Source organism: Myripristis murdjan, chromosome 3 (genome assembly GCF_902150065.1).
Source record: "Myripristis murdjan chromosome 3, fMyrMur1.1, whole genome shotgun sequence".
NCBI classification, from domain to species: Eukaryota; Metazoa; Chordata; class Actinopteri; order Holocentriformes; family Holocentridae; genus Myripristis; species Myripristis murdjan.
The window spans coordinates 39,732,842-39,745,434 of NC_043982.1; the positions used below are offsets into that span (position 1 = coordinate 39,732,842).

Here is a 12,593-nt window from a genome sequence, read left to right on the forward strand (position 1 = left end):
TCTGATCTAGGTACTGTAGTCCTTTAATGAGCTGTATTACTTAAATGTTTCCCCTTTGCTCTATCTGACTAGATTTTATTCAGTGTTCTCAGGGTGAAAACTGACAGCATCACACTGACATCTAGTGGGATAAAGCCTAGGTGCATCACATTTCTTTTCTTTTTAAAAACAGCCACCATATGATGCTACAGGACATCTGTCACACTTCTCCATTTTGTACAAGTCCATTCCTTTTGCATGAAAACCGTAACCTCCTCTCATGTGCCACAATGCTTCTTTTTAAAACTTAAAGTGAAGCTAATCTTTTCAATTTGTTTTTATCAATTTACTTTTATAACTATCATCTTATTTTATTAACTTAATTTGTTTCGTGTTTTGATTTGCGTTTTGCTTTCTCACTCTGTTCCATATCAGTTTGCTATAGAAATTAAAATCCAAGGGTATCCTGACTTTCAGCAGATCAAGTTTGCTTGCAAAAATGAGTGAATCACACATTCAGTTCACAGGAGATAGGCTTAAAAAAAAAAAAACTTCACTAAAAAGCACCGACACATAATACAAGGGACAACTCAGTTTTAAAAAACAGTTGTGAGACACTGTCTTTATTGTAAAATATATGTAGCAGCATTTCATTTAAAAAAAAAAAAAGTCAAATATAAATCTTACATTTTGGTGGTGGGGTAAAAACTGTTGGGAAGTGTAAAAACAAAACAGATAAATACAATCAAAATGTTTGCTTCTGAAGCTTAGCTGGTTCTCTTGTTTAGGTAGCCCAGCTACTGGTCCCTAAGCAAAAACATGGCCACGACGTGTCCAATAAAATGTCAACAGAAGAGGCACATGCAACCAAACACACATTTACACACACAAGCACACGCACACACACCTGTTTTCCCCTACGCAATGCAAAGCCCACTTTTTGTAGCAGCACATAGAGCCAAAGACGACCCTAGGAATAGTTTTTGGGCAAGTGGGTCTTGCTGGTAATTTAAGACATCAATCTGAGCTAAAAAAAAAAAAAAAACTTGAGGAAAAAAAAGGAAATTTCACACAGAGACTCTAAATAGTCCATTCAATCAGCCTCTGCACAGAAAACAAAATTATTCATCAACCAACATATGTGTGTGCAGTTGATAATTATGCAAGCATGTGGGTGCAATGCCATCAAAAAAAAATTATCCTGTTGGGCGCTCCCACCCAAATATCCCTCCACCTCCTCTTATCACCCAAACTGGGGGGGTTAAAGGAAAAGTCTGTGGTTTTTGGGGGCATCCAAGCTATTTCCTTATTTTCTGCACCCCCCCCACCCACGATTCCGCCAGTTGGTGCACATCCATGCACCGCCTGCCCAGACACTTCAAACATTTGGATCAGTGTAGTCAGGCCTTAAAAATCAGAGCAACATAACAGCTTCTATCGGTCTTTTCCGACCCACTGTGCAGACGTGTGGAGATTCTGCACAGAAAGGCGCAGCTCCTGATATTGGATACAGAAAACTTCCTTTTCCCCCCTTTACAGCCAGAGAGTAGAGATTAGGGATTTTGCTGCTCTGGTGAAGTTTCAGCGTTTTTGTTTTCGTTATTCCTGAATGTGCGGTTGCAGGGAAGCCGTGCTGATCCTTGGTCTGATTTTAGGTGCAGCCGCGTCCGTTGAGAGCATCTTCCGTTTTCTCACTGCTGAGAGGAGGGGTCAGGACGCCCGAGGGGACGGGGCAGTTGCCGTGGCGCTCCAATTCTGCTTCCTGGTAGGAATAGGCCTTGTCCTGCAAACATAAGCACACAAGAAACAATACTTAATTAAGACCACCAATGGAAACACAAGAATGACCAATGGAACAATGCATTCAAAGTTTTTTATTTTTTTATTTAGTTATTTTTTTTTTTACTAACAACATTTAATAATCAAGATCTGAACTCCATATGAACTTTTCGTAAAAGTTCCACAACTGGACCTTAAGATACTCATTGCTGTTTTATTACCAATTGGAGTTAACAGCCTAATCAGAAAGGAAAAGCCTCATGTAACCACCACAAGCGGAAAATATGAGTGCATTTGCAATTAAACTTTATTCGCTTTGAAAGGCATGGAATAATCCTTTGTTCATCGGAGTGTATTGGCAACTAATAGCTGTGTAAATGTTTAAACCACCTATTTTCTTTGTCTCTCTGGGATACAAAAGAGTACTTCTGTGCATATTTAGGCATTTAGATGAAGTGTTGACGGTGAGTTTCTGGAGGAGGTTAAAACATGGTGGGTCCATTTACTGAGCTGGTCGGTGGACGACAACTGTCTCATGGATGAAAATCTCATTCTGATGCAATCTTTGTTGCATGTGAGCTCACATTATCACATCACTTTATTCTTCAGTTTCGCCTAAATTTTACAAATGTCATTCCGGTCTCTGTTCATGATAATTGTGTTTGTAAAAATGGTGTATTCTCACTGTCTAAAAGTGCTTAGCTGGAAAGGCAACGTAAAGCTTTGTTGCTTTGGTGTAAACATTGTAGGGTGAGGTTTGCTACATGTTTTCAAATTAAAAGTCCGGCATTTCCAGGGTTTCAGAAACCACTGCACAATATTTTACACTGTAGTTTTTGGGGATCAAAGAACTTCGTTTCTGGTGATGGCTTTCCTTGCTGAAATTTGTTTTTCATGTTTTCCTGTATTTTCTATATAGGAAGCCCGAAATGTTAGAGTTCCTTACCAGCCATGTCAGGTAGGGGGCATGTGTCTGGATGTTGTGCGTGTTATCTGCAGGGATTCCTAGGAACGTTTTCAAAGGCGACCCGCCAACCTCCCGCAGCGCCATGGCAAAGGGCACCATCCACCTCACACACTCCTCGACCTCCACCCTCTTCAGAGCTGCATGCAGGCAGAGGAACAGACAAGGATTATCAGTAAGGGCGCAAAGACCACAGTAATGCAGAACAACATAACCTAACATGGAGCCACAGAGGAAACAAATCCCACTTTTAACATTTAAAAACCTGGCTTCAAGGAAAAAGTATGTTACGAACCATTATTTGTTCATAATTATTGGTGGTTTTAGTCGCCTGGAAAAGAATAATGCTTTTCTAGTTTGACTAAAAATGCAAGGCAGCTGCTGTTTTACCTGAGACGTTCTCCACCAGCTCCAAGGAGGAGAAGTGGAACAGGGCCGAAGCAGCAAGGACACCATTGGAGAATTCAAGGCCACGTACGTCGAGCATACACAGGTCCAGCAGCTGGGGAACCGTAAGAAAACACAACTTGAAATAAGACATCAGAACATGACCTGGAAGTAAAGCCACAAGGTTCATTTCTGGACTAAACTGGAATTAATTTAAACTAAAACACAACCCAATATGGCATCACTCACAGCATTCACATGTACTTTAATAACTGGGCAAATGCAATAAACACAAACACCCACTATAAAAAAAAAAAAAAAAAATTCAGGAGAGTGAAGACTATGTTCCCCATTCAATGAAGAACGCTTGATGATTTTATGTCAACATTTTGTCCGATGAAAGTACATAGCAACAAAAAAACATCTGCTTCCACCTGCTTCCAGGGGTGAAACCCAGAACTCCCCTCAAGAACATGAAATAAACTGCAGGTTTCTCTTTAGCAAAAAAAAAACAAAAACAAAAACAAACAAGAAAAAAAAAAAACAGCTCTGGCAACTCGGGAGAGCGTGTTTATGCGTTGAAGCTCGAATTCCCATGTGTGCACCTGTATGTACATGTATATATTTAATGCTAGAAGGAATTCCATCTGTAACTGTCAAGACTTCTGACAACTCCCAGGGGAGAAAAGAAAAGAAAAAAAAGAACTAAGTTGGTTCACACAACATTCTTGTGCTGACACATTTTTTTGGCGATTAACATTAAAAAAAAAAAAAAAAAAAAAAAGGTCTTGTCACATCTAACGAAGACCCAACATGTTTGGAAACTTGTCATAGTAAACATTTTTTGGGTGAGCAAGCAGGCCTACTTTTGAATTTTGTTTCATTCCTGTCCAGCGTCAGTAAAAAAAAGATGTGGACAGATGTAGAATTTTCCTTTTACATTTCAAAGAAAGAACAAAAAGTTAAGAAAATAGGGCGCACCTCAGCGATCTGTATGAATGTAGCCTGGGGATATCTGGGGATGAGTAGCTCATCTTTCTCTTTCAGATAGGCCACCTGCATGTAAATATTCAACCAGGAGACTGGAGTCTGGGGGCTCAGACTCCAATTCAGCTCCTGAATCAGCAGAGACAGAGATCGCATGGTTAGAGCAAACACACAAATAACTGTAGGACCAGCAGTAACACCTTTATTTTAAACAGTTATTAATTTGACACACTGGCTAAACACTCCTATCTATACAGTTGTACTATGGATTGATGACAAAGAGGAATGGTTTTCACCCCACAAATCAACTTAAATCAAAACATATTCAGTCCTATGGCACATTTGTGTATTTAAGAAGAGAAGGGCACACCACTTAAGAAGGCCTGTATGATGTGCATTAGTGGAGTATGTTTATAAATTAAAAAAAGAATATTCATTAATCATGTGAGAGCTGGCCAGCCATTTTCAGAAGTAGCATTTGTGGAGTTGCGAGCTATGACACAAACTTGCTGTGAAAATGAAAATGTCAGCCATAATCCATGTCAGACGGTGGCTGTTAGTTTTATTAGGTAAGGTATATGGCATTTCCAGAAGTATACATCAAAACAAGGAAACGGCAAACATGCTGTGCAGATGGTGCAGTCCCCCTCTGAGCCGATCAGTAATATTGAAAAATAACAAAAGACAGACAACAAAGACTCGTGTTGACCTGTAGTTACAGCATCTTCCCACTGGGCCAATTAGAGTATTTTAATAAATGCCAGAAAGCAGTCTGAGATGCCTGATACCCACGTTAAGTCAAAATCTGATCAACAGTCTGAGATACTGTGTGTGACACATGAACAAGTGAGAAAACAGAGAGACACCAATCCATTATGATGTGTCTGAACCATTTGATTTTTGACCAGGAAAAAAGGTGAGATGCACCTGCATCATGGGTACAACAGGTGTGTTAGTGTGTCCTTTACCTTCATTATGATGATTTCCATACTGAGAATCTCATCCTCAGTGCAAGCTTCGTCTGTCACGTACGCAAACTGGTGAACCTTGGGAGGATACATCTCCTGGAAGGAAGGAGAACCAACAACAAGAGAAACCAGCATTAGGATCAAAAGACCAGTTGGCTGTGATCTGGCCCAAGACTAACTGGTTTAAATCCCATAGACCAGCTGGGGAAAAAATAATAATCTATGTGTACATGGTGCTGTCATTCCAAAGTGACCATCAAGCTGCCTTTAAGCACAGCATTGATACAAGGAGGTGAGTCCTAATTTGATTACAAGCCACCATTACTCAAGGGGATAGGAAACATGAGGTGCAAATTTTTTCTATCACTGTTGCTGCAGTTCCTACTGGTTGCCAATAAAGGCCAACATAGCCACTCCCACTAGAAATAAGTATGGATAGACAATGTGTGATGTGAGCCAAATAGACAGGTGAAATGTGAATATTTTGTCCGCCTTGACTTGAAAATGTGGGATGTGCTACCGTTTCACATTTTTTGACTATGCATAGACAATATGAGAACATCATCTTGCCTTGTCAGTTTTATTCCTTGGCGTCACATCGTATTCCTGTTGTCTGCATTCTTAGCAAGACTCTTAAAATAAACAATGGATGACATTTCTCCCCGACAACATTCAGTTACTGAACAAGGCAGGACATGTGACAAAGGTCACAAACACACAAAGAATAAAGCACTGACAATAGCTGGCTCAGCCAGCACAATGTACAACAACAGACTTTCTAATTCTTTTATTCAACATACTGTTATTCATCCCCCCACCTCCCCCCTGCCCGGCTCCTGCTGCTACAACTTCGGCTGAATTCACACAAAATCCAGCAAAAACACAAACTGCCACCAGCCTGAAGTAGTCCAGCAGACGCCAGCAGTAGATGCTGTAGGTTGTTGTGGCAAAAAACACAGCAGCCGTCTGGAAATAAGTTGACCCAGCAATTTTTTAATCAACTTTTGCCTGAATGAAACCTGACATCACACTGCGGTGGCCAATCACATAAGCCAGTGATCAGCCCAAATGGGCAGGCAGCAGAGGCATGTAGTGACATGCCGACACCGCACTGAGCTGATGAGACACTGCCCCAGTAAAGCAGCCAGCACAGATACAGTGTGCCCAAGACGACTAAAGGCCTGTGCCACTGAGCTGGGGGAACACCTCCAGCACATCTTTAACCTGAGCCTGTGACTGAGGAAGGTCCCTACAATGTAGAAGACTTAATGCCTCATCACTGTTCCCAAGATGGGGTGCCCTAGTGGGCTCAGTGGCAATGACACACACTGGACCCCCTGCAGTTTGCCCACCAGGAGAAGATGGTGTAGAAGATGGTGGAGAAGCTGCCATCCTCTACCTCCTCCACTGGGCCCACTCTCACACCTGGACAAAGGAGGTGGCGCTGTGAGAATTATGTTTGATTTCACTACCACCTTCAACACCACACATACAGCCTCTCCCACTGAGAGAAAAGCTGGGCAGAATGCGAGTGGACTCACATCCTGTGACCTGGATCACAGAATCAGAGACTGTAGTACTGTAACAGGAGCACCACAAGGGACTGCACTCTGCTCTGTCCTCTTCTCCCTACACACATCAGACCTTAGGTGCAACTCAGACACGTGCTAAATGCTGAGGTTCTTGGACAACACTGCCACTGTGTGGCATATTGGGGATGGACAGGAGCAGGTGACAGGGGCCTGGTAGAATTTGTTGCACAGTGCCAGTAAAAACATCCAAGATGAAGGAGATGGTGGATTATCATAGGTCTGTACCATAGATGGGGTTGATGTGAAGGTGGTCAGGACCTATAAATATCTTTGGCTACAGCTGGATGACAAACTGGACTGGTCAGTGAACATGGATATTCTATACAGGAACCGACTCCATTTCCAGAGAGGCTGAGGTCCTTCAGCTGTTTTACCAGTCTGTGGTTGCCAGCATTGTTTTCGATATTTGGGAGGCAGCGTTATGACAGTCACCCACTGCACATCACCATAACGAAGCAGAGGAGCATGTTCAGTGGCAGGTTGCTGTCACAGAACTTCTCAATGGACAGACTTATATCTTTTGTCCCCTTTGGCTCTTCATCTCTTCCCAACAGGGTGGGGGAAAAGATGAGTACTGAACCTGATGCTCTGCACTCTTTGGTTTTATTTCAATTGCTATTTTAGCCCTGATTAATATGCACTTCCACTCACTTTATTCAATGTCACAGCACAATCATTTTGCACTGTGGAAATATTTACCCACATCAACAACAGTCTCCATATGCACAGGATCTTGTAGCATTATGTTCCTGTTAAGTGAAGTTACTCTATACAGGCTCATTTTTATTGTAAGCACTGATAAATTTTATTGTATTTATTTAATCGTGCATCATATTACGCTGCTGGATGCCTAAATTTCCTTTGAAATCAATAAAGTATCTATTTATCTATCCATCTACTGTGGGCAGAAACTGTTCCTACCTCCACTTTGGCAGCGATGAAGAGGCAGGTGATCCCTATGAGCTGCAGGGCTGATTTGAAGAGGTTGCTCTGCGTAGCCATGAAGCGATCAAAGTAGTCCTGGGCCAGGTGGTATGTCTCTCTGTGCAGTTTGTAGACCTCACACACCTAATGGATGCACGCACACACACACACAAACAAGGTCACATTGCTGAAGTGGCCTTCCAACTAGCAGGTCCACTCACATGACAGTGAAACCACAAGGACACAGGCATGTATTCAGCAAGTAGATTTATGTGAGTGGACTATGGACATAAAATTGTGTTAGGCCGTTACTCACGCTGATGATAGACCGCCATCACATTAAAATTCTGTACGGACCACAAGGATGCTATGTAACGTCTGCTGGTTTATGTGCTACAGCTGACACAGAAGGTTCTGTGGCATAAAGAAAGCAGGCCTTTCCTTCCCTCTCTCTCTTTTTTTTTTTTTAAAAACACACCTGATGAACTGGCAATGGCACATTCTGCTGCTAAGAGAGTGAACATCTAAGCTATTAAGGCCCTTCCTTTCAAAACCAAAGAGGAAAAACGAGTTTCTGCAGTACTGAACAAAGACAGATTCATAAAAACTGCCAATAATTGCACAAAGTTCTCACTGGAGTCTGACTGAACTGATGTTGCTCAACTGGCTGCGATTATGCCAACACACCAAGACAATCTGTGCTACCTGAAAGGAGGAGTGCATGTAGCCATTACTCCAAAAACTCAACATCATAAGTCTAAAGTAGACAGGCCTTTCGTTGAATGTGATTCCACTGCCTACCACGATACAACTCAACACTGCACAGCTATTTTAAAGGAAAAACCATACCACAATAAATTTGCTGGTAGTTTTACCTGAGTTGCAGTTACATTTTATCAATAACCAGCAGCTGAATGTGTCTCAGAAATAAACTGAGAGAGCTTGGTGTCAGCCATATTTATTATTACTATTTTTTTTAATCTGGTGAGGTTCTACCGACAGAGGATGTTGTATTACTGTAAAGACCCTTATGGAAAATTTGTAATTTGTGATATCGGGCTATACAAATCAAACTGACTTGACTTGAAAATTGACATATGCAGATGAGGACAACTGCAGACTTAAATGCACACTCTCCCTTTCAGGGCTGTATTGAGTTCGTTTCAGAAAATAATTGGGTTACATGTAGAACACTGTCTAATCATTTCAATTTCAACTGAATAGCTTAAATGGACTAAGTGAGACCCCATTTAGGCTTTGTGAAAAAAAAAAATGCTGCTTCTGAATTGTGGGTCCAGGGGACTAAATGGTGTGCCACAGACCTCCATGAGCCAGTCCAGGAGAATGGCCCTCATCTTGGGCTGGAGATGGGGGTGCTTCTCCATCACGTGGACATCTCGGGTGTAACTCTTATCCTTCTCCAACATGTTGTTCCACACCACATCCTTACTTGCCCAGCTACAAGGGAATACAGAGATGGATATACAAGTCACTTTATCTCAACATTCAAAAAGATTGCTGAATTTCTCAAACACACAGGAGTCAGATGACAGGACCTCAAACAGTATTGTATTTTGTCTGTTTCACTAGTTGTGTGCAAGATTGTATCAATTACTCACAAGTATCATTTACAAGCGTACGGCATAAGATGAACAAAATATCCCAGCATGTTTTCAAGGGACCTGTGCAGCAAGAGTAGCTGCTGCAACCACAGAAAACTCAATATAGTCTTGGAGAGATTCTCAAGATAAGCATAGGTCTGCAGCCTTGAAAACTATATGCTTAGAAAGCAAAACACACAAGACACTATCGAGGTGGTATTAGCATACTAAAGCTAATCTGAGACAACTGACCACACATCACCAGTACCCACCACAGTGCAGGGAGCGGGGAGGAGCGCACAGGGGTGACAAATATGTTGTTTAAGGCATAGTGCGGGAAGCCTGTGCTGATAAAGGCAACCGGTTGGTCCTCTTCCTGATCAGGCGTGGGGATCCACCTGTGTGGACTTGTGTAACCGGCATCAGGACTCCAGCCCAGCTGCACAGGAGAGACAGAGAGGGATGAAAAACAAGCAAAATGAGAGGGTGGGGTGAGAACAGGAGAAATATGCAGGAAAATATGCCTTTAAAAACAAAATAAAGAGGGCCTATGTGTCTGTGACATTTCATTTTTTAGCCCTACCACCCAGTCAGAAGTACTATTTTGTGTAACCTGCCAGCCGTGATGCATATGATCCAGTACAGCCAGGAGTGATTAAAGTCAGAGACTGTACTTTATGACCAGCAGAGGCACTGACTGATCTGAGATATGTGCGAAAAACATGTGAGAGAGAACTACCTCATGGTCACGCTGCTTCTTCTTCGTCATCTCTGCCACCTCCTCGTCAGGATCTTGTAAAAACTAGGGAATGAACAAGGAGACAAGGTTATTTTGAAATAGGGTTGTGCAATATGACTATACATGTATACACAGAAGAATGTGTATCTTTGCAGATCTTCCATCGTTTCTATCACTGGTGTCATAACAGCCGCTTTATGGCAGTATTTTAATGTTGTATTATTGAGTCCTAGACGTCTTTGGACACAGCATTACTACACATTGACTCCAATAACAAACAACCATCGTGGAGTGTGACAAAGAACAAAACTCCCTGCAACACGCCGATACAGAACAGGGTTCAGCCCAACCAACACCAGATGGGGAACTTGTACCTTGAAAAGGGGAGTACGTCTGTCATTTGGACGTGGTTTAGGTAGAAGGAATATGACACCGACCAGAAAACGGTACTTAACAAGAGAAGAGTTCCCATGTCAGTTTCCAACAAAAACAAACATCCTCTTCCACTTGCAGAAGAGCCATGAAAGGTAGAACAGGGAGAACCAAAAGATGCAAGCCAATGAAAGACAGGTGTTGAAAGCAAAAGCAAAACTCAGCTCTGTTCAAAATATCGTCCAAATAAAAAAGGACAAAAGAGAAAGTAGCTGTTAGTATTCAGTCGGCAGAATTGTTGAAAAGCAGTCGTGAGGTCTTGTGGTTATCTTGTATGGTCAATTATTTTCATCAAATTTACAGAAAACATACTATATCTCGATGTCTATCGATATACATTATCAAGATACTAAATTATCAATATCTTGATAAAAAGATTTCGTCAGTATCACACAGTCCTATTTTGAACGTGTTTCAGTTCACAGCCATGTGGCCACTGACAGCCCAGTGAAATCACATCTAAATCATTTTCACTTGCACTTTCTCCAGGGCCGTTGAGAGTTGTTGATGATCAGTGGAAACTGGGGCATGTACTTTAACGCTTTTTGCAGTGTAAGCAATGCAGCACTTGAGATACCTGTGCTACAATATACAATGCAGCTCCAGCTGGATCAAACCAGTGGTTAAAAAAAAATATATCAAGGAGGGCTTAAGACACTGCTTGCTACTTTGCAAGCATGGATGAATCAAAATGGCATCAGTTCCATGCTGTGGTCCCTCAATAAGGGCTGTATTGAGAACTGAGTTGACTGAGGTTATGTCTTAGGCCGGTCATGGACATTAGCCCCCCAGTAGCCAGCTTGGCACCAGTGCAAACTACTTACAATAGCAACATCTGCCTTCCTTTTTCTCGATCGTGCTGCATTTTCCTTGGGAGCCTCAGGAGCAACAGACTTCGATTCGGTCTCTTGCCTGAAAAATATCAGAGTAGCAGAACACATTCACCTTATGTAAACAACCACATTTTAACCTTAACAAGCCGCCTCAGATATGTGAATGCAGTCAAAACTTTGTCCTGTAGCAGCAAAGCTAACCAGTAGCCGGATGGCTAGCTGCATCAACTCCACTTTTTCTCCTCGTCACACACACACACACTTGATTGACACGCTTGCTAGACCCAGGAAAATAAAGCGTCAAACTCACCTTTTTCCTAGCATTATACTGGAAGGCTTATCTCTCAAACTCGGAGCAAACCTGTGGAGCAGAGATGTGCTGTGTGTTAAGTCTTATTGTGAGTTTTAACAACACATTTCACACACTCCCAACCCCCACACTCGCAGCTCCCTCCCCTCTGACAAAGCCAGGCTCAGCCGGGCGCGGGGAAATGGGAGACGGGACGCGATGTTAAAAGTCGATAAAAAGTTAAGAAATACAGCACCAACAGTCGTGAAATTTCTCGGCGACAAACATCCGACTCTATATTACCTGCCATGCCATTTAGCTCGACATATTATCATTGAGAACATGATTATTTTTCACCCTCAAACTTTGGACAGCTGACCGGCCGGATAATGGCCGAACCGCCGGCACAGCTGGGGCGCCTATTTTTTTTTCTCTTCAGCCACATTTTCCTCAGCAAAGCAACAATACACCCAAAAATACAACCCCGAACATGCTTGCTAACACTGAAGTTAGTCTAGGTGATTGTATCTTAACATTAGTTAGCATTAGCAGCTTTGCTTTGCTGGGACAGCCGCGTAAAACAAAGTGTGCGCGCTGGTTATTTTCCAACCCCGATGCACTCACCTCAAGACTCTCCGCCCTTGAAGTTCACTCTTATCCGCGGGTTAAGAAATAAATATGACGATGTGTGTTAGTTATCTGCCGGGTAATTGTTGTGATACGGAGGCGGTGAGTGTGTCCGACAGACTGCAGGCTCCTCCGAGCTGGCGCCTTCTTAGGGAACAGATGACTTGAGGCATCAACGTCAAGGGAGGAGGTGATTTAACTTGGCGCTAAATTACCGACGGCGATTCCGCTTCACGGCCGCGTTTAAACGCCATGCGCCTGAATTTCTCATACAAATACAAAAGTCGAGATATAGACGCTTAACTATGTCGGTGCACTTTGTCGCTCCTCGAAAGGAAAAGTGAAGTTTTTAAACATTACCCGGTAACGAGGAGGCGTGACAGCTGGGGGGTGACAGCTGTAGGGGGCGGGGCTTTGGAATAGGAAGTAGCCGGGAACCGCGTGGCTAGTCTGTCAGATGTAAACAAAAGAGCTGCATCGCCTGTAAATCGG

General features: G+C 42.6%; 1 protein-coding gene across 1 annotated transcript; it reads right to left on the bottom strand.

Annotated features, from left to right (window-relative positions):
- Nucleotides 1-575: 575 nt before the first annotated feature.
- On the bottom strand, nt 576-12,443 carry ccne1 (cyclin E1). The gene is given in 13 exon segments (XM_030047054.1): nt 576-1,645; nt 1,647-1,762; nt 2,705-2,862; nt 3,113-3,224; nt 4,091-4,225; nt 5,065-5,160; nt 7,578-7,724; nt 8,903-9,038; nt 9,454-9,620; nt 9,921-9,983; nt 11,177-11,264; nt 11,496-11,546; nt 12,099-12,443. Coding segments are annotated over 12 exon segments (1,299 nt in total). The 5' UTR covers nt 11,510-11,546; nt 12,099-12,443; the 3' UTR covers nt 576-1,578.
- Nucleotides 12,444-12,593: the final 150 nt, after the last annotated feature.